The sequence below is a fragment of the Fringilla coelebs genome (genome assembly GCF_963513975.1).
Source record: "Fringilla coelebs genome assembly, chromosome: 7".
NCBI lineage: Eukaryota > Metazoa > Chordata > Aves > Passeriformes > Fringillidae > Fringilla > Fringilla coelebs.
Window position 1 is genome coordinate 22271693 of NC_140035.1, and position 26118 is coordinate 22297810.

General features: G+C 40.8%; 1 protein-coding gene across 2 annotated transcripts; it reads right to left on the reverse strand.

The window, feature by feature from the left end:
- Positions 1-528: 528 nt before the first annotated feature.
- NFE2L2 (NFE2 like bZIP transcription factor 2) lies at positions 529-23947 on the reverse strand. 2 transcript variants are annotated; one of them, XM_084209613.1, is made up of 5 exons: positions 23794-23947; positions 5545-5814; positions 5299-5394; positions 4768-4947; positions 529-2905 (listed from the first exon to the last, which is right to left on the reverse strand). In XM_084209613.1, the coding sequence occupies exons 1-5, from the start codon at positions 23821-23823 to the stop codon at positions 1700-1702; spliced, it is 1782 nt and encodes a 593-aa protein (XP_084065739.1). In that variant the 5' UTR covers positions 23824-23947; the 3' UTR covers positions 529-1699. The 2 variants fall into 2 exon arrangements, with proteins under 2 accessions (XP_084065739.1, XP_084065740.1); XM_084209614.1 differs by lacking the exon at positions 23794-23947 and adding an exon at positions 23450-23641.
- Positions 23948-26118: the final 2171 nt, after the last annotated feature.

Sequence of the window (26118 nt, forward strand, 5' to 3'; positions counted from 1 at the left end):
TCTGGCAATGGAAGAAGTGTCTTTGTATTATGTTTTAGACAAATAGATGGTACAAATACAGCAGTGCCTGCAAAGGCAGTAAGGGTGCTGTTTGCCTTTGATTTCACATTAGTGAAATTAAGGACCAAATCAAAGTGCAGGGCAGGAGTTTACTGAGATGTCTGTTCTATAGCCAGTTTGTTATTAAAAGTATTTATTTATAGTGCAGCTGTAGAATTTTCTCTGACAAACATTTGATAGGGTAGTTAATGGCAAGGGGAACCCAGGAGTGTTTTAGGTGCTCTGTGCTTTGCCATCAGCCCCTGCCTATGTTTAAGTGTTCCTGTGTATCAGTGTTGACTGTCCGGGGCCATGGCTGGGTGTGCTTCTTGATGCCTATGCTCTAAAATTGCCATCTTCAAATATGGATTAGTACTCTTGCTTTAACTGGCGGTAGTGTCTTGCATTCCCCCAGTGCCCACCCATAATATGGACCATCAGTGGCAAGAAAAAAATCACTTCAGATCAAGCATGCCTTTGAGAACTTGCACAGGGATGAAGATAGTTTTTAATGTCCAGATCAACATGTCTTACAAATTATGCATTTTCAGCATTGAAAAAAATCCAAAACAATCAAGTGCAATGAATTCTTTTGAATAGTAAACAAAACCATGTTATTTATTTGCCCATTTTTTACTCTTTTACAAATCATAATTTAAACTCCACAAAGCTTTTCAATTCACTGAGCAGAGATTCAGGTGGATGGCTGCTAGTATGCAGTTTTCCATAAGCACCAAAGTAACAGCAGGGAGAGATGATGCTCATTGACTGAAGTCAGAGGCACAGTAGTGTATTTCTAGGAGAATTGCTCAAAAGCCTACAGAGATTTTAGCTGTAAAAAGGCATAATGCTGGCAATGCTTTAACAGGTTTTAAATGCCTTTGGAAAAAAGATCTCATGAATTTACATAGTGTTCAAGGAGGAAAACAAAAAATGTGAGCTTAGCATAGACTTGAAAGTTTGTGTTACATGGTCTTTCCAAAGGTTATTAAAATGAAGCTGAATGAAGCACTGGTAATGCTGACACTGCTGTGTGATTAAGAATTATGCTACAGGAAGACTTAGCCTTGGAAAACTAGCAAGGATTTCTCTCCTTTAAGGAAATAAATGTGTATGAAGTAGAGTTAAAAAGTTTAATGAGCTGACAAGGCAAAATCAAACACTGAGTGTCAACTTTTATACTAAATATATTAAATATAAAGCAAGTATAAATGTGTAAGAAAAATGGGGAACACTATTGCATATTTATAAAAAATATAAGAAGCCATTCTGGTTGTCTTGCAAGAAATTATATTCAGAAGGCTAAAATAATTTTTTTAATATATATATATCTCAAATCTATGAATATAACAATAGATAGGAACAGTATATAAATATGGCATATTTAAATATTTACATATATATGGAAACTAGTCAAAGTGGTGCTATAAGAAGGAAATGTCTGTTATAAAGTCAGATTAAAAATTTTGTATATGCCCATCTGCATTATGTGATTAATTTTCAACTTGCATTTTCCATAAACTAATTAACAACTTTAAAATTATCATTGCATAGACTTGACAAATATGACTTAATTCCGCATTCCACCTCACAGTAAAAACTATCATGATAATGATACAAAACTAGTAACTCAGAGAACAGAAGCCAGCTGAACTGCCCTTCAAAGTTTAGTCCCTGACTGCCTGCTCTTAGGAACAAGAAAGACATTGCCATCTCTAGTTTGCTGCAATGAATATTCACTAGGAGAGTAAGGCTTTCCATCTTCATCACGTAGCATGCTGAAGACCTCAAGGTACAAGGTGGTGAATTGCTTTTTCATTTGATGAAGGCTCCTGTCATGCTCTCCTTTTTCCTTAAGCAGTTTTTCTTTCTCATCTTTTAGGTTACTCAAATCATGCTCCAGTTCTACTATATTTTCCAGTTTTCTTTTACGGCAATTTTGAGCAGCCACTTTGTTCTTGCCTCTCCTGCGAATATCTCGAATAAGCGTAAGCTGGGCTTCATTGAACTGCTCCTTAGACATCATTTCACTGAAGTCCGCAACAGGGAGATTGATGATTTTTTCAACAGGAAAAGGGATCTGCAGAGCTCTTGCTCTTTGCTCATCTCTCGTGAGATGAGCATCAAGGCGGCCTGGAGGTTTATCTTTTGTGAAGGGAACTTTGGGTTGGCCAGGAGCAGGAGGGGGTTCTTTCTTTGGTGTGGCTGTACGTGGCAAATTTGTTTGAGTGCTTGGCCCTAAGGAAGAAAACACTTGATCCTGGAGGTGCAAAGAGTACACGCCAGCACTGCTCTGCAGCATACTTCCAGGAGCACTATCTGTGTCTTCCATTTCAGAATCACTGCAACCCAAAGTCTTATCTGCATAGGCAGATGATTCCACAGAGTGTTCCGGCGATGCTACGCTGGAACTCGCATTCAGTGAAATACCCGAGTCAGAATCGTTACATTCTGCTCTGGTCCCTGAGTGGTTGCCATTAAAAGCTTTACACAGTGCAAAGTCAGAAAGATCAATAGGTTCACTTAGAATCTCTGCCAGGGATTGACTGATAGTGTTTGTTGCTGCTGCATCACCGTTCACCTTTGGGTCAATAAACGTGCTGTAGAAATCCTCACAGAAATCAGGGTTTGAAGGGGATGTGTCATTTAAAGAGTTCACACTCAGCTGGCTGGTGTCTTCTGGTGGCAAAATGGCCGAGAAGGGGCCCTCCATACCATCCAGGAAATCTGGACTGCAGTTAACGTCTTTTTTCAGCACGGGTAACGAGCTGCAGTAACTGCAGCTGTTGTGCATCTCTGCTGGCTTGGTTTCAGGGCTTGTGATTGTGCTCACCTCAGCCAGGTTATCATTTTCAATGTTCAGGCACTAGATAGAGAATGCAAGGGAGAAGTTGAGCAACACATCTGCAATTGATAAAATCCTTTTCTACAACCCAAAAGCATTAAATAGCAATCAACATGGACATAAAGGGGTTTTATAACACTGTTGTAGTCTAGATGACTACATCACGCTTGTGAAGAGGTAATCGAGGAAGATGACAGCAAAGCAAGGGCACAACACAGCTTGTTCTGGACAAAGCATTTTAGAGTAAGAGAGCAGAGCCTCTCAGGCTGAGAGCAAGATGCTGAAGACACCCATTCCAATGTGTTCTGGAAACTGCATGGAGCTCTCCTGTTCTGGTAATTGCTACTGGGGATCCTGGAGCTGCCAGGTCTGAACTTGTCACAAGCACCACTGCTAGGAATGGCATGAGTACAGAATTGTAAAATTCCTGAATGAGACTTAATGAGCATGTACAGCAAACAATGACTTCTAGCACTATTAACTTTCATGTCACGCTGCCTCAAAACTAAGATTCTTCTAGGATTTACTGAATGAAGGAGCTTTCAGCACAGAGCAATGTAATTCTTGATGAAGTATGAAGAGTGCTAACATGGAGCCAGGCAAACACATTAGTTCAGCTGGCTAACACCAGGGCTTTCACTGGCTACAAGAACAACTTTATAATGAGCTGGCAGTTGCCTAACTGAAGCTGGAATAAGCAGGCCTGCTGGCCCCCAGGAATAGCTTAACTAGAGGTTGTTCATGGCTTAAGCTAAGATTTTCAATGTGAGAGCTCTATTTTTCCATTTCTCTAAACATAGTTTGTAAAAGACAGTACCCTCATTTTAATTATTTTTTTCAAGAAAATTATTCAATTACTATTCAGAATTACTGCAGTACATTATTTTGGTTTGGTTTCTTAATGTATTTTCACCATCACTGCTGCCCCTTCATGGCCAATTGCCCTTGTTCCTTATGTGGGGCCTTTAAGCCTAACACAGTAATCAGGTTAGAAAACTAGAAGAATATAAAAAACATAGAAGGACAAAGGGAAGAGGGAGAGCAGCAGGAAAAATTCAGCTCCTGCCAATTTTTGCTTTAGTTTTTTGAAATATGATTCAGATTTATGGGCACTCCACCAAGCAATCATCTCTTGTGTTAATAGCATAAAGTAGAGCAGCAGCATGATCAAAGCATGAGGACATTCTACAGTAATATATTTGAAAATAAATTCGTTCAATTCTATAATCAAACATAAGGAAAACAAATATAAACATAGGATAAAAATCCCTACATATTCTCTGGATAAGCAAAGTGACCTTGTGGTCCTTTGAAATATCCAGTTAATGTACATTACACAAGTTGTTCTTACTGAATATGTATGAACAGCATTCATATAAATATACCTCTTTTGTGTACCTAAATATATATTCTACTGTCAGCTTCAAAAAACCTTTTCCTTAGATAAAAGTTCAATGAAAAAGTAATCATATTCACACAATTGGACACTGCCAAAAAGCCCAACATTACAGTAACACTTGTGAAAACAATTCCTGTTGTAGATCCATGAGTCAGAACTGTCTGTTTTTGAGCAGCTGCATTTTATGGATGGTCACGCTGTATCACACATAGGCAAACAGTGACTTGCTGAACATGAGGAACTTTTGACTGACAAGTATTTCATTAAGGTTTATCCATAAACAACTCATTTCATGCTTTCTACATGTTTTTCAATATATTCTTTTTGAGAAAAAATAAAGCTTATATTGACTTATAAACACCCTACAGGTGTAGAAACCAAACTATAGTGAGCATCTGTTCAGATGCTATTGTACTGCCTTCTCCAAAGTACTGTAGTCTCCAAAAATAACATGCTTAGTTTTTCATGTGCTTGTTACACTAACCTGTAACTCTGGAAGGGACAGTAATTCTTCCCAAACTTGCTCTATGTTCTGCATATTCTCAGCATCAGTGGGTTGTACTAGATCAAGGGATTCAGGTGGCTGAGTTTGATCAGAGGAAACAAAGGCTGGGTTGCTATTGACCTGAGCAGGAACCAGTGACTGAAATGCAGCTGAAGAAGCCTGAAGGGTTTAAACAAATAATTAAAAAGCCGAATAAAACAATGATAACTAAAAAAAACACTCAAAAAACCAGATGTGCATTTTCCAAAGCAAAAACCTAGTTTTTGGAGTTCTGCACCACTTCTGCAGAACAAACAGGTGTTTCGTAAGGAAAGCATTTTTTTTAATATAATGGAATATTCTAAAAATAGGCTCAAGCCTACTCACTGCTTTACGCCAGCTGGAGCCAGCTTGAGAAGAAAACTCAGATCATAAATTAGTCTTATGGTGAAGACAAATCTTAGGCAGAGAAGACATGAGACTGACCCTGTGGAAAACCACCCACGAAACCACTGAACTGTGCATTTTTACCTCATGCTCATCTATAAATGGGAATGCTTCTGCCAAGAGCTGCATACAGTCATCAAAGGACAAGGCCTCTGCTTCTGGTTTTGAAGGCTCTGTGGTCTAAATAGGAAAGTTATAAAAAAATGTTACTGCATCTTTGAGTAACAGAAGATCTTCCATTACATGCAAATTCACTTTAGGCAGCCACTAGCATTATGCCTTCTTGTGAATGGAAGAAGGGTTAAACGCACTCAAACCACTGGAGTTTACCTGTGAGAAGGCAACGGGTGGCTCAGTATTTTCTGACTGAATGCACTGAGCTGGCTGCACAGGAATGAATTCACCTGTCTCTTCGTCTAACTCCAGCTGAGCCAGCAAGGCTTCCTCCTGCTCTTTTTGGAGCTGCTCTTGTCTTTCCTTTTCAAGTTTCTTCTGCTTCTCGAGTTCATACTCCTTCTGCCGCTGCCTAGAATCAAAAACTTCACGTCTTGCCCCAAGGTCTATATCTTGCCTCCAAAGGATGTCAATCAAGTTCATGTCCTGCAACAGAAATGCTTTTTTTAAGCAAGTTCCTCCCAGGGAGAACTGGTTTAGAACAATAGCAAAGCTTTAAATCTCTGTGTCAAATGGGTAGATTCATGTAACTGAAGCTTATTCTCTTAATCCTACAAAATTACCAAAATAAAACATGGCTCTATATGACCTTTCTGAAGTGTGTGATCTGGTGGTTTGCTTTCTGTGGCCCACACAGAGGCTCACAGAAACCAAGAATTTTTTTACAAGTGATAAGGTAATACAGGAACTAGCCAGAGAATAAATATATTTGGTTTTGACTTGTCTCATAGAAAATATAAAGATACAGAATGAATTTGGCACAAAGAAAGTAATTTTTAGGAGAAAAGAGAGAAATTGAGAAGTTTGACCATGTAAACGTTTTTTACATGCTCTTATAAAACTGCAAAAACTGACTAAAAACATGACGGAGGCTTCCTGAAGTAACTATAATAGTAATACATACTGCAAAATGTATTTTGGAATATTAATGCTCCATTCTGGTATTACTCTTAAAGATCAGCAGAACAGAGCTTCAGAGCTGCAAAAGAATCTGGTTTCAGAGACACTGAGTGACATAACATCACTAGCATTAAGACAATTTTTAAGACTATTAGAAAGAAATTGTAATTTAAAGCATAGTCTGTGTTGATGTTCTAAACGTGGCTGGTTTGGAGCAGCTGAGTAGAAACAGCAGTTGCAGGGTCTCAAGTACTGTTAAAGAGTTGGCCCCTGGCTCATCACAGAGTCCAAATGGAATTCTGCTATTTAGGAAAGAGCAATTGCTTAATACTATTTGCTATGGCTACAATTACTTTTAATTTATTGCATCAAGGCTTTTTATGGGGGGGGGGAGGGCTAGGGGGTTAATAAATTCTTTTGGTTTAGTTTTTTACTGTTCAAATAGTCAATATTCTTAGGGCTGAAGTCTAGAGTATTTTCTGCTATGAAGAAAACACTCAAACTAACACTCAAAATTTATCAATTTGTATGCCTGCTGATACAGAATTTTAATACTTGCTAGCCACATCTCTCAGATGGGTAAATGCCAACCATTTAGCTGGTGCCTGGAAGCTTTTGATTTTACATCACATTTTATTATGCTTAAAATTACCCTTTAGGGCAGCATGTGAAACTAATCTTCAGTGCTGGGCATCCTCATCAGATTAACACTGTACAAGTAATACACCAAACACTGCATTTCATTTAAACAGAACCTTCCTAATTCCCTCAGCAGCTCTACACCCAAGATAAAATTTTTTGCCATCATATCAAATTAAAACATTCCCCTCCCTCTGAAGGTTATTTTCAAATAGAGAAGCAAAGTAACCTGAATGCCAGCTCATACTGCCATTCAACATGATCACGTCTGTGCAACAGCTATGGCAAAAAGCTTTAGGCCAAGTCCACATCTGAACAAACCAATTCAGTGTCCTCATTCCACATGGCACGAATGACTTCTACTAATAACTAAAAAAAGGTATTTTTACTAAAATCGGGTAATTACATAAAATATCTTTGTGTAACACAATGCAGGCATGTCCAAATCTAAAACATATTTAATATACCTTGCTGGGAGAGACCAAACTCGGCTTTAATGGCCAGCAATGAAGAAGCTGAAATTATTATACAGTGGCTGCCCAAGACAATGTTTGGTCTTTCCAGATTGGCAGGGTAAAATGAACTAATTAAGTTCTGCAGTAATTGCAGATACTGCAATATGGTAGAGCTTCATTAAGGGCCAGTAGTTTACCAGCTGCTCAGTGTCTCCTTCTGCAGCAGATCCAAAAGTGTTTGCTAGACTCTGAGCATTTGCAATATGTTCTGGATAAAACTGCAGGATCTGGATTTTAGGGCTCAGTTCTGAATTATTCATTTGCAAAGCACCATTAAAAATGTGACTCAAAAGATTTTTTTGTGCATGTGTGTGTATAACGCACAAAAATATCAGAACTGGTGCTCAGTTTCAGGTTAAATCATGAAAAACAAAGTTTTTCTTTCTGCAGCTACAGAAGGCAAAACATATTTTCCTTAAGAAGAAAATCCATGCAGCCTTAGTACAAAAACATAAGACCCAGCTACTACCTTTTCCAGCCATTCTAATGGCAGCATTCATTACCAAAGTAAGTAGCTTTGGGTGCTGCCTCCTTTGTGGGATGAGATGTCTCCAAAGACACCAGCTGACCAAAGAAAACGCTGTGGCACATTCTGTGTGCAGCAGTCAGTTCAGGAGTCTTTTTTTTTGAATGAATATGCTTGCATACTTATCAAGATTGTCAGGATCTTGAGCTGTTGTTTGACAAATACAACAGTACTGATTGGCTTCTGTCACTGTTTTTCAAGTGACCATATTTAGGTCAGTGTCTTATCTCTAGCAGAGAGTTGAGCTTTGCCAAACAGTGCCATGCTCTGCCCTGGAGGGCACTGCTTGACAAGAGCACTTTTAAATTTTATTTAGTTTTGCTAGTGATGCTTAAAACCAAAAGGATGGGTTGTTTTGTTTTTGTTACCACCATTTAACTGAAAAAGAGCCCTCCTATTTTCAGTTTGAAAAGTTGTACATAAATACAGCAATATTAGGCGTAACTTTGAATAACAATTCAACTAATTACTCAACATAAATGGGCTACATGGAGGAAGTGTTCTTCTGGTCAATATGCTGACATGTAGTATCTAACAGCACACTGATTTAAATATTAACCTGCCACTTAACACTTATCTATAATTTCAACCGATGCTTTTAGTAACACTTCCCTTTTCAAGAAAAAAAAGTGTTCTGGTCATTAGTCCAAAGCCTCAGGTTAAAGTTAAGGGAGTCAACATTGACAAGTGATTCACTGAGGAATGAATCACAACCACAAGCATGCGGTAACGGCAAAGAACTCTCTAAAAAACCCTTGCAGTCTAAAGCAAACATTTTGCAATTTTGTTCCTTTAGCCTCCCCACAGTCTTCCTCTTTATTTCACTGCCCTGTCAAACACCAGCACACACATACACAGAGGTACCCACGCAGGCAGGCATTCTACCTTAGGTTCACCACTGAAGCAACTTTCCCCTTCTACTGTGAAAGTATCCCAGATGTAACTGTGTACTCGATGCCCGGAGTGTTAAAATTAAAGCTATTAAAACGTGCCCTCCTCTCCTGTGCAACAGCAACCCACTGGTTTTTAATGCCTCAACATGATGTGCTGGTCTCAGAAAGACTCATTTGGAGGGACAAGTGAGCACAGACTGGCCTCTAAACTGGAACACGTGCACCAAGAGTCCTGTGAAAGACTCATCTGACCCAGAGCTGGCTGCTGCCTTTCAGAGCCAGGCTGACCACTTCCCTGAATATCAGACACATTTACTGCAAAGGCACAGCCTCATGTGACAGCCTCCACAAGCACCCACTTGTTCTTTCCTCTGTTGTGCAACTTCTTGGATTGCATCAGAGGAAATGATGGGCTTGGCAGAGCTAAGGGACCGCAGGAAGAGCCCGGCCTGTGCCCAGGAGGGATTGCAGCCCTGGCGCTTCCCCCTCGCCCGCAGCTCAGCTCTTTCCCTCCGAACACCAGCGCCTCGGCCAAGGGTAACGCGTTAGGGGATTCAACTTGGATCACTGTCATCCAACGTTTCTAACTTTGGAGAAAATTGTATGGATTTAAGACTTTTCCCAAGCAGACAAACAGTGATTTGATTTTGGTTTGATTTTCTTCACAATTTTGAAGACAGAGAAACAGAGAAACAACTTCTCTCAACAGAAGATATGTTTGCTTTCCCATGATCCATGTAAGCAGGAGGTGCCTTGTACTGAGGGTTTGATTTTTCTGTTCATTTAGTGATATGCTCTTCCAACCACATTGATAGCTTAGTTTGGACATATAAAGGCACTTTTAATAAGATAAACATAAATGTTAAACAATTCACATTAAGCCACCATCTGGCCCTCAATGGAAATTTTCATGTTTTAGATTTACATATCGGCATTTGCCATCTGGGCAGAGTCTGTTATACATTTTATGAGAAAATCTCTGACTACATTGTAAAGTTTGACAATTAACTCTTATTGCTCCTAAGCAAATGTTTGCAGAAGGGTAAACAAAGGAAAGAGACCCTGTTTTCATGTTACTTTCATGGACTGACTTCCATGCTTTAAACAAAATGCTAATCTTTTGTTTCATCCCTGTCTGGTTTATCTGACTGGTTTTAGTGTTGTTTGGAATATGAGCCCTGCTAGAATGGAAACATCCAGCAGTCCAAATGTAAGCAGAGAAACAATCTCAACACCTTCAACCCATTGTAAGCTATTCCCTGGATACAGAGCACATTGTGAGGTTTGTGCATTTACTTCTCCAGTCATGCCTTTGGCACCATAAATTGAGATAACACGAGCAGAATCTCCCACCAGACAAGGATTTGTTTTCCTTTCCCATGATCTGTTAGCACCTAACCCCATGAAGACAGATTTCCATGCCAGCAGGAGTCAACAGAAGAGCAACAGAATCAATGGCTACTGCATCCAGCAGGGAGCTCAGGAGCACTGCACCAGGAGCAGGGAAACATTCCTACAGCTTACCCACAGAAAGAGACAGGGCAAAGTATCCCTCACTTCTTATCCTATCACTTATGTTTACCAGAAAGTGAAGGGAATGAAGAAAAAAGCACCTTACATTTCGGCTTTAATAAAAAAATAAACATGTTGGATGTCAGACAGGCTCAAGGACCTAAGATACTTCAAGACAAGAATGAAAAGGAGGCCATCAAGTAATAAGGCAAGTGCAAGAGGAGCTTATACTGGCAGCATCTTATCACTTAAGAAAAGCTCAGTGGAAGCAACAGCTGAAGGTTTTCACCCCGTTCTCTGGAGGAACTGATTTTGTTCAAGTAGTTTTTAAGAATTATTTATAAATAATTTAATGTTTTCAGATAATCTCTGGCACCTCCACAACTACTAAATTGTTTTGTTTTCTAAATATTTTTCAAGGTAAGTTTCTTAATTACAGCTTACAATTACAGAAGAAAATTCTGGACACATAAGCCTTATGTTTAAGAAAGCACAGAAAGAAGATAAAGTTAGCCCAAAACCCTAACATTTTAAAAACAATCCAGAAGAATGGGAGAAAGGGAATGACAGAAGTTACTTACACTGGTGGGCAGAGGGGTACAACAGCAATTTCAGATGTCTGAATTCAGGGTTTGGAAGTGTGACAGAACAGAAGCTGTCAAACAAAGCCACATGACAGCAACCTGAGATTTGTGAATACACGAAGTGAAATCCCTGACTGCCCTGCAGAACTGTCTGCTATCCCATATTTTTCACCAAGACCTTCTGAGAAATCTGGAAGGAAATAAGGTGCTTGGATGGATGGAAAGGGATGCCTTTTTTTTTGTCTTTCATACCTGTGCCACCTAACACTGGTGTGACTGTACTGACACTAAACCAGTATGTTTTGACACTAAACCAGCATGTTTTGACACTAAACCAGCCTGCTTCTCTTTCTTTATGCCCATTTCCTCTTCCTTGTTCTAAAGTCTTTGGATGCCTGAGCCACAAAAGACTCTTAAAGCCCTGGCAGGCTAACTTACCTATGAAAGGACTCAAAATTGGTTGAAAACCCCTAGCTTTAAAGAAGTGATAGTACAAGAGAATTTTCACTCCCTGTCTGTATAAATAAACCTGTTAAATGCTGTCCATGCATATTGGGACATTCTTCTGCCCCAACAGAGCCAGATAAGATCAGATCCTGAAATCTATGTATGCAAATTTCTACTTTCTCCTAACACACATCTCATATTCCAGACTGTACCTTCCACTATATTACAGCAAGCTATCTTAATAAATGTCAAGTTGTCAGGAGTTACACTTATAAATTAGATTAGTTGAAAATTTCTTGGCTGGATTGTCCAGCATTCTTAAGAAAGCTTCACTACAAGACTCGTCTAAGGGCATTACTCTGACAAAGACTGGGAGAATTTCTGCTTGGCAGGAAGTACAATTCTGGATACTACTCACCCATTCTCCCAACCCTCACTCCAGAAACAACTCCTCTGAGAGGTGGATTAGTTATGTATTTTACCTGAAATGTCATCTTCCAGGAATGGTATCAACAAAGGCTAATTCTGTAAGTTATGTACAGCTCTCAACATGATGGTTTTCTTGAAAGCATTCCATGGCAAGCAAGCTTTCCAAACTGCCAGGGAGAAAATATACCTTGTATATACCTTGTAAAAACAAGGTATATATGTCTTTTGACCCTGTGTAGTGAAAAGGTAAGATTCTTTAAGCCTGAAGAATGTAAAATGAGCAAGAATGTAACTGCAATAAAAAATAGCCATTGAAGGCTATTTATGGTCATTAATGTACTAACTTTATTTCAATTCCAAAACCTGCAAAATCCTAATGCTAGCAGTAAAGCAAGACCAAAGTATGTAAAGGAAAACACCTGCATCAGAAACACAGCAAAGAGGAGGAAAAGGAAGGACACACAACAGCTTACTCCTTCACTCTGGCAAGTCTTCTCCTATTCTGCAAAATCAATCAATCCCCACCTCCCTGACACTCCTTAAAATACTGGGCATGTGCAAGTGCCTCCCAGCACTCTGAGCCCGGGGCACAGCAGCAGGAGCATCACTCCCCTCTCTGGCTCAGTCTCATCATCAACAGTCAGAAACAAATATCTATGTCCTTTTCCCTATGGTCAGCTCTGAGGTGACCATTTACGGTACAGATCAGGGGACTCTTGCTCAGTGCTGCAGATCTTTCTGCAGAAGACTGTTTCATGATCTCAGACACTCCAGAAGCAGCTGTGCTTTTCTAAATTGTTTAACCAATACATATTTGAGATGGTGGGTTTAAAATAGTAGTTTAGCAGGAGTTTATTAATATAGAGTGTTGGTTTCCAGAGGCTGAATGGGTTCTGGACTGATCCCCCCTCAACATACTTAAAAAATTTGAAATCCCAAATCCACAGTCTCATTTGCATGGCTTACAGAAAGCAAAATCTTTAGTTTGACATTGGTACATGTTTTCCTTGTCCAGTACCTGATTTTTCCGAAGTTATCCTCTAGTACTGAGGACCAGATCCATCATGCATTGTTATCTGCTTCAAATTCCCTAATTTCTAGCTTAGTCATAAAGGCAAGACAGAGTAAGGTCTAACATGGAGAACTGATTACAATAAATTTTTCTTAAATAAACTGAATTATGCCCATATTTACAAGTGCTACCATGGCTGCTCAGAACAAGCTAAAATTGGCCATGGTTGTCATCCCACTTCCGCAAACTTAGCCCTAAAACTCTTGACATACCAGAGTGCTTTCTGAAGCATTTGTATCTAAAGCAGTGAGCCATACATGTTTTCAGAGCTTTGCTGTTTTAGTTAAATGGGTTCTGCTTTTCCCTTTTCAGTTTTAATTATGTCGTGTAAATCCAATTTTCACTTTTCCACAGTATATTTGGTTAGTAGCGTTGCAGTCCCTTACACTCCAATTCTGAATCCCTCTTTTAGCTTAACAGAGTTATTGACTTGCTATTTCTTTATCTTGCATCAGCAGCATTACAAAATTAAGTCAATAAGCACAAAAAAGTTAATATGTATTCAAGTTACAATCTATTACACAAGTTGCATAATGAACTTGGGAAGCTGGCAAAAATACGGGATTGTTTACCAAGAGTGGGTTAGTCTGTCTATTTGATTTTGCTTGATACATCAACAAAATTCTGCTGTGCTGCCCCAACAAGTGAACAGAGTGATCCTACTGTGGCTGACTTTCTAGCTGCAGTCTAATCACCATGTACTGCACCACATAACTCCATTTTGAAAGGTATTCAAACAGCAGCCATCTCAGATAGACCAGCTCTTCCTTAAACAAAATACGACTTTATTGCCTTTATTTTTGTTTGGAGGGTTTTTTTCCTTCCAAAGTTAAAACAGCATCATAATGAAACAGGCATTTATTGGATTTTGTCATTTATAAAACAACAAAACCCTATATGTAAACAAATAATATGAGAAAAATATTGCTGATCTTTTAACCACAGGAATACAAAAGCCTTTGCATCCCACTTTAGTTTAACAGGTAACTGTTTTTCAAATACCATAGGTTCAATATAGAAAATATTATCTTTAAACTATTCTGCTATACCCAGCCAAACATGTACTCTGCAGACATTGCCACAGGATACTCACTAGTTTATACACAAGAGATTTGTTTATAATAATGGCTCCGTCATCTGAGAAACATGATCCAGTCAAATTATAGCTCATTCTTTTCTCCAATCAAACAAATCAGGAAGCAAAATGAACATAGGAACAGAGAAAAGAACCTTAAAAACTGCAAATAACATTAGTTTGTGTAAATCTTGGGTATAACCTATTAGCCACTATTTCGATTTCACACCTTTCAGAAAAGCCTGTTTCAAACCAAACACAAAAACTGTGTGTTTGAGGGTCCACATATTCTCTAGGACTACATCTTTCTTGTACTACACGTTTTCACTGCATTGGCATCTTAGTTTAAAGTCCCCATTTGCAGCTGTCATTTTGCTGATGGCTGGGCAAGTCACAGGGACAGCACCAGCTGGGTCATTACAGCTGCAGCACAGCCTGGATGTGGACACTGCCCACACTAACACTACGGGAGGCACATCTTGTCAACTTCCACCCCTCTCATCTCACAAGCAACTTACTTTGTTATTGTTGTTTGTGGACCAAACTACAGCGGCAAGCAACTGGAGTGCCTGGGTGATTTAGAAAGCAATGAGCTTTGCCCAGTGTCCTGCCAGCACAAACCCAGCAGCCCTCTATCAGAAACACAGACAGCTACGTGGCTGCATCAAGGAAATTCCACACAAACACCTCATCAGCAAGGAGTACTACCTTAAGACTAAAAGCTTAAGAAGAGGGTTATATTGCAGGGAACAGTGTTTGCTCCAGATGTGCCTACATCTGCCAGAGTACATAGGTACACAGTTCCCACTGAAGTCCATGGGGCACAGGTGTTAAATAGTGAGTCAGTCCTGCAATTAACATGCCCTTTTCACATACATAATACATACAGACAGTGCTGGGAATTCAGTCACTAAACAAGCAGGGTGGGAGTTTTGAGCGTTCAGCCTCTAATATAGTTCTTTTTTTAGTTTCTGCAAGGGGAAAAGAAACCAAACCGAGAAAAGAGGCCAAACACACATTGCCATTCAACTGCTCACCACTGGGCAGTACAGAATCGTAAGAGATTCGAGAAAGGGATACCCAGAAGGGCATATTTTAGCTGTGCTGGCAATATTTTTCCAAAAGAGTAATTCATGGTTAAATGGCACTGTGAACTTAATTTGACACTGCGAACAACCTTCACTAGTGACATACTTCAGTCAAGAATAATACCATTCAACCGTGCACTATTGACCAAGAACACTCTGCCTAAATTTACACACAGCATCATAGAAATCATTACTTAATTTGCATTAAAAGCTTTTCCCTTTTCTCTAGCCACACCAAGATACTTGAGTTATCCTCTATCCATGGAATGAAGCAAGGGTAGATTTTACTAATTTTCTTAAGCACTTGTAATCCACACATTTATCTGCAAAAAACAAGCCTCTAGAAATCATCATCCCCACAAAGGGTTCAGCAATCTCTTTTACATGAAGGTCCTGCAAAGTTAAACAACTAAATCAGAAAGCTCAGGAAGGGCCAACAAGTCAGGCATCTACACGTCAATTTATCATTTCTGTCCACAATGACAGCTTTTGCTTAAAAAAGGCAAACCCAGTGAGGAAGTGAACAATAGCTGGGCAGAAAACAAAAGCTTTGTCTGTGTGCTACATCCCAACCCTCACTTTTAAATTTATAAAACCTGAAAGCAAAAGGATCTAATTCATCTTCCAAGGCATAAACCAGAACAGGTAAATGGTTTTATACCTCTTGCCAAAGTAATGCTCAATATTTCCAAAAGAGCAACAGAACTGCAAAACTCAACCGTAAGTAACTGTCCTTCTGTCCAAATCGAGAGCATCCACCGCCCACCGCTTTCTTGGGGCTTTTTCCATGTCTGCCCCCTTGGAGTATACAGGAGAACTCATAGCCCATTTTATCAAAAACTCTCATCCCAAGCTTCATTCTGAATTTAAGATAATTCTTTGGGTCTGACCTTAGTGACAGTTTCAGAATAATCAGAAGCACTCCATTAACAGTTTTATTATTTAAGTGGCTTCCATTCTTCCCTTTGATGATAAAAATGCACTTTGAGAGATGAAAGATGTCTAGAGATGTACGCACCAGCTGTCAGCTGAGTGAAGACTCCCAAGAGCGGTCAGCGCAGACTAGGCTCCTGAAGTGATTGATGATAAAGGATTACAAATCAAGCCAGAAAAGATTCCATGACACATTTCACTGAGCCATAACAATTCATACTAGTTGAAGAACTAACCTGGTAACGTTCTAGTTCAAATGCTAAAACCAAAATAGAAAGCACAGTATCAGAAGTCACTGTGCTGTAATTCTCTGTTACAACCTGTTATAGCTGTTACACAGCTATAAGGCATATTAATACGATGTGCATTTCCATATCCAAATAATTAAATTTAAATAATTTGGAAGACCAGCTGTCAGAAATCATAATTTAGATTCAAATATAAGTTCTGGTTTTCATATTATGCTATTTTACTAGCGCCATTTTTGTTAGGGACTTACTTTTATTTTGCATCTTAAATCCTACTTGTTTCAAAAGTTTACTCAGGTTTGATTTCTTTTACAAATATCAGTGGGACAATCTTCCAGAAATTCCTTAAATGACACAGATCTCAAGACCCAGCTACAGTAGAAACACAGCCAAGCGTGAATATAATTCTGTGTCATAAACCAGAAAACATGCCCATGCATCTCATGTCAAGTAATTCACAGCAGATTGCATCAGAGTCTACAGTACAGTTGTACCAAGAACATGACTATATTATCTGCATTGGTGCAGTGGTGAAGTCAAGCATTAGCGTCACAAAATGGGGTGGAATCCCACTACTGACAGGTCTTGGATGACCTCTGCTGCTACACTCTCTGTGTTCTTCTTCCAGCCACGAAGCATCTGAAATTCTTACCCTTCTGAGCTGAGCTGCACCAGCCTTCAGAGCTACCCACTCATCCCTGCCACCCTCTCTTGTCCATTGTTCTGCTACCCAGCTGATTGTGGAACACATCATCTGGTCATATAACTGCACGCAATCCAACTGGAAATACCCAATTTAGAACATAATTCAGTCTTCTTACCCAACAGCATGTAACTCAGGCAAGCAGCTCCTGAAGGCAGAAAGAAGAAATGATGAAGTGCCCCTGCCCAGGTGGCTGGCTGCAGGGCAGACATTAAAACTGGCCCTCTCACACGGGGGGAGCAAGCAGCATTCCCAGTGGCAGACCCGCACCAACCACATGCTGCCTGGGAATTCTGAATGGGGATCTCCCAATGGGGAGCCCAAGCAGCACAGGAAGCTTTCCACTCTAATTACAGAAATAAGTAGGAAGATACTCATTTTACCACAAGGTTTCAAACAAACAAAAACCCCCATAATCTTTTTATCACAGCTCTTTACAGCAAAACAGTGGTGATGACCTGAGCAGGAAGCAAATCAAAGTCACAGCAACTTTTCACATAACTCAGCTGTTGAAAAGTCACTGCTTTAACATTTTGTAGGTATTAATTTTCAAACACAGCAAATAGACACACCCTTAATCATAAAACAAACCTCCTCTTACAGGCACACTATCAACCAAGCTCCTTCTGAGTCAATTTCCCAAGTATGCAAACTTTGTTTCGCAAGCTGTCTCCAGGAGTGGAATTTTTGTTATACTTACAAGAGAGAGCATGTAAAATCAATACAGCAAACGGCAATAAAACTTTGAAACTGCAAGACAGAAGTGGGGGCATGGAGGGAAAAGGTGATATCTTTACATTTCATAGCAATACAGAAGATACTTCCTTAAAAGGTTTTAAAGAGATGGTTTCAAACTGATCTTACATAACTCTGTTGCTGCAACTTCAATCTTAAAGGAACTTTCTTTTCCTTTCTCTTCTCTTTTTAAACTAGATTGCTAATAATAATACTGCAGAAGTTAGGCTAAAAGTCTAACTGCAAGACACGTACAACACTGAGAGGTTTCAACTCCCTCAGTACTGCAACAGCATCCACAACTAAGACATACCTTATGAAATGGTTTAGGTTTAGTTCACATTTAAAGATAGAAAACATTAATAATCATCTACAGTACCTCCCAAATAACTTTGCTAAACCAACACTGTTTTAAATTCCTTCTTCCCAGTATAAAAACTGCAGCTCATCAGGCCAAAATCACAAATCTGAACTGACATAATAAAAAACTTCAACTGTATCTGTAGTGCATAAATTGCAGCCACATAAGTATTATTTCTAAGCTATACCCATTCTACTAGAACTGTGCCACTTAGTACTTGTGCTAGGGTTTAGTAATATACTACTGAACAGCAATTATACTCTGCTGGTAGGACAATGCTAACTTAACTTGGAGCTATTAACAGTCCTATTATTTCCTAATAGCTTTCCAAGATCTCCAGAACATGTCAAAATTCTAAGTATTTCAAAGTGAATATCAAAGTGAATATTAACATATAAATTAAGAGGCAAATACAAAGCCAATGTATTGACATGTAACATTGAAAAAAATCAATGTGTCACTGAAAAGAACCAGATAAAATATTTCATCAAGAATTCAAAACGGCAAAAGACAGAAAACAGAAGATCCTTCAAGAGATAAAGACAAATGCTCCTCTCTAAAGCAGTCAAATAATTAAACACTTTACCTGTACTAGATTTGTTACAGATTGCTTGGTTACCCAAATTAATTAATTAAAAAATATTTAATTTAAATGTATGGTGCCAAATTAATACTTAATTTAAATGTATGGTTCTGAGAGACTTTGCTTCCATTTAAAATGGTCACTGTTGGCACATCCATGTCAAAGTAAAGCTAAAGGAATATTAAAACAAGATAATATAATGGGGAATATATTTTTTAATTTCCTTATTTTAAATAGTAAAGAAAAATTAAGAAATATGTATCTATAAATCACAGATACAAAAAAATAGGTGTTGTTCAGATTGTTTCACTACTGTGCTGCACAGAGCAGTATCACGACTCTTTTACTTTAGAAAAGCTTAAGTGCTATAAGATAATTAAATTCTCGCTACTGTCAATTAATACATGACTGTCACTAGCATTGCTTTTCCCATACAGAAAGCAGTTACTGGGTAGGAAAGCTAAAAGTACACAATGCCTATCTTGGATTGAACGCATTTTCCAGTATCTGTTCCAGATAAGCCTTCCAGTGCTTTCAGCAGTTTTATACACCACAGACAGCATTGCTGCCTTCAGTTCTTACCGCTGGTTTAATTGTTTACCTTAATGAAACAAATATGCCATAAAAGAATTGCAGTTGAGCAACCCTGAGCGGCACTGTGGTTCACTGTATATCAGTCATCCTTGGATAACACAAATTCAAAGTCATGACTTCCAGCTCCTCCTCCATGACTTCTCATTGGTCATATTGAAAGACTTGCAGAAGTAGCAAATGAAGTGTTTTCAAAACCAATTAAATCAGTTTATTGCTGAGAAAGGACTAAGCCGACCAAGGTGTCATATTCTTTCCCCTTCACCTAAAGCGGCATCCTGGGGCACAAAGTCCAACTTTGGTATAATATACTGGATCAGAAAACTGAACAGACTTCAAAGCCTTTCAAATTTTCTAGGAATGCGCTACATTAAAATAATAGGTTACTTAGAGTTGGAACGAGATGGAGGACAAAGCAAACTTTAACCAGGTGATTAACCCGGAGACTTTGCAGGACTTCTTGCTGGCTGCAACTCAATCAGCGGGGGATTAATATTTAATTCATGCCAATGGGTTACTGCCTGAACTTGTACTGCACTGGCTTCAGCCAAGACAATCATTGGAAATACATCACACTTGCACAAGTTGGCCTAAATTTAGTGAATGGTTTAATAATTTTAATGCTTATCTTTATAAGATAAGAGGAAAAAAAAAAGAAAAAGGAATGCTCAAGATACAAAAATCAAACTAATTTCTTCTTCACAATGAGTCACACACCCAGTGTTACAGGTATGGGTACATGTGGCATCATCTGGACTTTCCGTATTTTCTTTTTCTCCTTCACATTCACCCTTTTCTGAGGCTGCAATTGACTGTTATCATTCTCGTTGTAAACTCTGCTGCATTCCAAAAACATTCAGCGACAAACTCCAACAGTTTTCACTGTTTTGAATTTTCTGAATTCTACTGAAGGAGCAAAAACAACAAAATTTTACAACCACGTTTGAAAAACCCTAGAAAGGAATAGTATGAATTGATTTTACTCAGAACAAATACTTCGCTTGGGTCCTTCCACTTCTACTGTTCCTCAACATCACCTCACAAAGCCCAGCATACTCCACAAAGGTATCTGACATTTTTCTAACAAAATAAGTATGTTCAAGATGCTATTGCTACATTCATTTCAGTCAGGATCATGGAAACAGCAGTACCAATCAAACAGGTATTTTTCTGCTTTGCAAAATTAAGAGGTAAAGAAACCAAAAGAAATCAAACCGGTATTCAGGCGCACAACAGATATAATAATAATTTTCAACCATTTCCTTGTCTTTCAGGGTAATACATAACCTAAAGCATTGTTATTCAGGGTGCGTAACATCCCTATTTTTTCAATTAAAAAAGAAAAAGAATAAAGTAAGAGACAGAAAGGCAAAATTTATTCTTGCCCATGAACATTAGCGGGAAGTGAACACAAACCTTCATAACCACCCACACAGTCCTATAAAAACATCTCAACTTCTTTAAAGCACACAAGAAGAGCCAGCTGCCTTCTGCTTACAATGGATGCTCTTTTTTATTCCAGTTTAGTCTCTTTCAAACATTTCCCAATAAACTTTTATAGCCAATCTCTTCTCTAACTTTGAGTGCTAAATATTAATTTCTTGAAGTCAGACCGTCAGGTTTTCTGAGACACAATGAACTTGCACTGCCCCCAGTTTCCAATACAACTCTAATTTACTGGCACATTTTAAAGACATGCTACAGAACAGGATTCATATGATGGATATTTACTACACTAATGACAATATCCAATTAGCTGCTCTTCTGAATGGATTGACAAGATCAGCTCCTGCTAGGCTACATTCATTTCAGCCAAACATGCTACACAGCGTTATATCTAACACTGGCTTAACTGAAAGATAGTCTTTCCTGAGTTTTGAAGGAAAGAAAGCTCTTCCAATACAGCTCAATAGCAAGGTGAGCACAGAACTACTGGGATTGTCAAAATAAATGCATTTTTACTTAAGGAAGTACTTGTGATACTCTCTCATGTACTTCCTCCAAACTTGTCCTGAATATATATAACAATATATTCAGAAATATGGGCATTTCTGAATTTCATCCACAGAGATACATTAATAGATATATCTACAGATACATATTCCTATTCAATAATGTTATTAAATCTCATTATTAAGAAACAAACAAAAAAAAAATCCAACAACCCAAAAAGCTAAGACTTGCTGCCAGCCCTGAGTGGGGTACCTGTTCAACTTGCCCACAGAATCTACCCTCATGTGGAAATGAGAGGTTATTAGAGAATAAAAATAAACCCATTCACTTGACGATTTAATGCAGCAGGTCAAGAAAAAGAAAAGTATGTGTAATTCCTCATTAAAGTCCACTGTACTGAAGAGATAACACTAATTGACCTGGAGACTCTTCAGGACAGCTCTCTAGGTAGAAAAACCCTAACAGATACGCTAGCATGCACACTCAATTATTTGTCCACTTGGCTTTGCCAGCTGTTGCAATTAGTCTTACTTCCAATCTAGTGCAACCCACAGCTTCATTGTGTTGGAAAGGGAATTCTTTTTGCCCTCTTGTTGTGAGGCTCACAATTTAATAAGCGGCTTGTTTTTAGAAGGTTACAAAAAATCATTTCAAAACCTTCACATTTCCTGAAGAGAAAAGCTACCAAGTCCTGTCTTCTCAAGTGTGATTTGAAACATCCAGACCACTTCTTCCACTGCAATCTTTTTTCTTGGATGGTTAGAGGTCCATGTAGGCAACATTCCATTTCACCTCTGTGCACAGAAGTGCATTCTCTCCAAGCAGAAAGGTGCAACAAGGGAATACTTTTTACAGGAATATTGCAGGCAATAGTTCTGCTAACTCTCCCAGAAGTACATAGCCAAAAGTGGAGGTTTTATATTCTAGTTAAGGAGCTTGATCAAGCCCTACACACTCACCTTCACTGCTATGACTGTTGCTGCCAGGCACATAGACACTAAGAACACCCTTCCCATCTGCTGGCTTGCAAAATCTAAAGGGCTAAATGCAGATTGCACCCCCCCCCTTGTTTATTTTGAGTGAGCATTTTATGATACAGGGAATGTGAATTTTCCATTTAATGTATACACTTTGGACTATATATGTCAAAGATGACGATAAGTTGCTATCTAAAAAACACTGCCTTTTCAGGCTAGGTCTGCAAGAGAAGCAATCAGCAGCTGCCAAGCTCAGATAGGAAAAGTGCAACAGGTGGCTTAGTAAAGAGGGCTTGACAAAGCAGGCAAATGAGTAACAAAAGTGAGGTTTATGGAAGAGAAGTCATGGTGGACTGAGGAAGAACAGACCAATTCCATATACTCAGGAATTAGTCTGTTAAGAGTACCTCAGGAAGGAGGCAGAAAGTGCTTGGATAATACAGGCAAAATCAAATTCACAGGGTGCTTCTGTAGTACCGGCCAAGACAGTGATTTCTGTTGTAGTATTTGCCAACAAACCGAGGAGGCACGATGGAGGTCATGGCTGTGCTACCCTGGGCTAGAAAAACAGATGGGCCAAGCAGTGTTACAAGCAGCCCAAGACTCAAAAGGAACTATCCAACGAACAGAAAAAGGTACATCCAATACTGCTGAAGTCATAGCACCTGTAGGAAGTACCCACTTACATATCCTAAAGCATGGACAGCGTTAGAAGAAACTCTACCGCATAGCATATGCATACCAACACACAGTAGAAGAGCATCAGAACACTTGAGCCTTAATTTTGCAGTATGAAAACAATTAAAGCAGTTCCAGAACAATTTTTAAGTATTACTTCTTTAAACCTAGCATTTTGTTGATAAGGATATGCTTCTATTTCAAACGCCCAAGAAAAGCACAATTATATAAATTTATAATGGAGTTCAATTATGTTTTCAGTTATTCACACAGCTCTTGTGCAACTAGTTTGTAACACAACAGTACTGAACTCCCCCAGGCTTCCAGAGAAGAGGCTCCACAGCCCACGAGTACAAACCACAAACACCTCTGAGCCTCCAGGACATTCGCCCTGGCAGAGGCCACTCCGGCTCCGCCTGCCCGGTGCCCGAAGCCGAGCGGGGGTTTCCAGCAGGCGGAGGTGCCGGGGCGCCCCCGGCCGGGGCAGCCCGGTTCGGGCTCCGCGGGCTGCGTGTGCCAGGCTGATCCGGACCCCAAGGCGAACCCGGAGCCGCCCGTGGTTGTGCAACAGCCCAGGAGCGGGCCCGGGCCGCAGCAGCGGCAAGCGGCGGTAACTCACCCGAGTGCGAAGCCGGAGCGCTCGGGCCCGCCGGGGGCAGCGACTCGAGGCTGTACCCGGCTCGGGCAGCCCCTCCGGCACCGGCGCCTCCCCAGCCGCTCCCTCGGGGGCGGCCCCGGCCCCTGGCCCTGCCCGCGCTCCCGAGGCTGCGGGCGGCGGCTGCGGGCGGCCCTCGCTGACCCCGGCCCGGCCCGGCCCCCGCGGGCAGCGCGGCCCCGCCCCTACCGTGACTCAGCACGTTCCGGGGGGCGGGCCCGCGCCACGTGCTCCGCGGGCTCGTGACGGGCGCCCCGCCCCTCGCCCTCACCGGCCGGGCCTGCCCGCGGCCGCGGCACCGCTCTCACCTGCGCGGCGGCGGCCGCCTCGATCTCCATGGCGCGAGGCCGGGTCAGCGAGGGCCAGCACGGTGCGGCGGCTGCTGGCCTGGTACCGCCCGCCGCTTCCCTCAGCGCTGTTTGGGGACGGGGCCGCCCCGGGACGGCGGCCGCCCCCGCGCTCCGCCCCGGCCCGGCCGCGCAGCCACTCAGCGCCCGCGGGACCCGCGGAGGCGGCGGCTTTCCCGGCAGCGGCGGCGGCGGCGGCGGCGGCTGTGCCGGGCACTTCGTCCGCGCTCACCGCTCCCGCGGCCCAGTGGGCGAGCCCTGCGGTCCCGCGGCCCCTGGGCAGCCTCTGCTCCGGGTGTCGTCGGTGAGGGAAGGAGCGGCCCTGCTCCGAGCGAGGCCGGTGAGTTCGGCGCTGGAGCAGGAGCACCGCCGGCAACCCGGCGGGCAGCGCGGGGGCACGGCAGAGCCCCGGGAACGGCCCTCTGTGCGCCGGCTGCCGCTGCCGGGCAGGGGATCCCGGACGAGCCATCGAACCAGCGGGAACAGAGATAGGGAGATTCGGGGTTGGTGCGCACCAGGTGTTTGGAATTGGTAGCTCCGGGCGAGGCTCCCCTCGGAGTGGCAATGGTACTAGTCCTGATACCATTTTATCAACCTCTTCCGGCTATTTAATGTGCAGCACACGTTAAAACAACACATCACTGCCCCCAAAACATCTGCTTCTCAGGGGTAACAAAGCACATGGCCAGAGCGATCCTAAAAGTAAGGGGGGATGCTTTAGAGCAGACAGGCCACAGGTTGCCATCCTTACACGTGTCAGAGTTACCAGATTATTGCAGTGTTTTATCTTAGAGCGCCTGTCGTTATATGGTAAATTACATTACTCAGAAAGCAAACTGAACTCCCCTTGAAAGTTAAGCAGTTAATCAGTTCAGAGCACTGAATACCACTTTGAAAAGGGTCTGCTGCCATTGGGTGTGTAGCCTGGCTGATGGTATATGACAGTATGTACCTTTCACATGATCCTTTGATCACTACTTGAGCCCATTTCCCAGGCTACTTGCAATGACTAATTGAACCAAATAGTGTGGAATTAGGACACTCATACTAAACGTGATAAATCTCCCTATTCCCTTGTGGGTGTTTACTTTCTGTGCTTTGCAGCCAGAGCGCTGTGCTGAGTTTCTCAGACCCTGCTTTGGGTATGCACAGCTGCTGGGTTGTTGGTGCCATTTAAACATAGCTAGGGTGAAGATCTCATTTTCAGGTTTGCCCTTGAAGCTAGGGTGAAGATCTCATTTTCAGGTTTGCCCTTGAAGGTACAAGACTGTGACTTTACAGCTTAAAAAATAGTACAAGTGTATAAATTCAATACATCTGTAGTAAATTCAGTACATCTATAGTAATTTAAAAGTTGTTTGCACCTTCATGTTGCAGCTGTGTGTCTACCCAAAGATACTGCTTGCTGTAATTATATGAAATTTATATATCCCTTGCAAGCCCTGCAATTTAAGTAGATTTTTTAGATGTATATTTGAAAACTGTACAAGATGTAGTGGAAGCACTTCCCTTACAATGGAAGTTTAGTTAAAGCTCGTCCATGGAGCCACCGAACACATTGTGGAGGCCTAAGCAGGAGATGTGCTAAGTGAATTAGGTATATCGAAGCAGCTCTAACATGCTATGGCTTTGATTCCATGGAGGTAGAATGCAAGGGGACAATGAATCATTTGTAATGGAAAACAAAGAGCAAAATTTAAAGTATATTCCTGCATATTATTTTTGTAGTGCCACTTTTTTCTGAGGTCTGAAAGTGAACCTCAGTGAATCCAACAAGAAGGGCTCTTGTTGAAGATTCTGGAGAAACTGAAGCAGGCTGTTGCAAGTTAAAAAACTTTTTGAATGCAGCTGCTGCCAGATCCTTGCGAATTATATTTTATTAAGTACCAGCTTTTGACTTTTTTAGTATTAGAAAAGAAACAGTAAGCAGACCAAAAGGAGCAATACACAATGTCAGTTCATGAAAAAAATGCTGTGAAGCTATAAAAGTGTCTTTTCCACATGCTTTATTTAATAGAAAACAAAATAAAATAAAGTGTGACTCTTAGGCATTGGCATAGGTTGTATCATACTGCAGAAATAGTATGCAGAGCCAAGCAGCTTGCTTGGAGCCTGGAGGGCAAGGACACTTTCTGGTCAGGCAGATAAAAGAGCATTGACTATATATTTCATTTGTGCTCCTTACTTAATTTCTTTTCTCCTTTCCTTATCTTTGCACCTTGTGCTCAGGCAGACCAGCACTTCATTTCTAATGAGAAGGCAGTCATCCAAAAACCAGCTTAATGA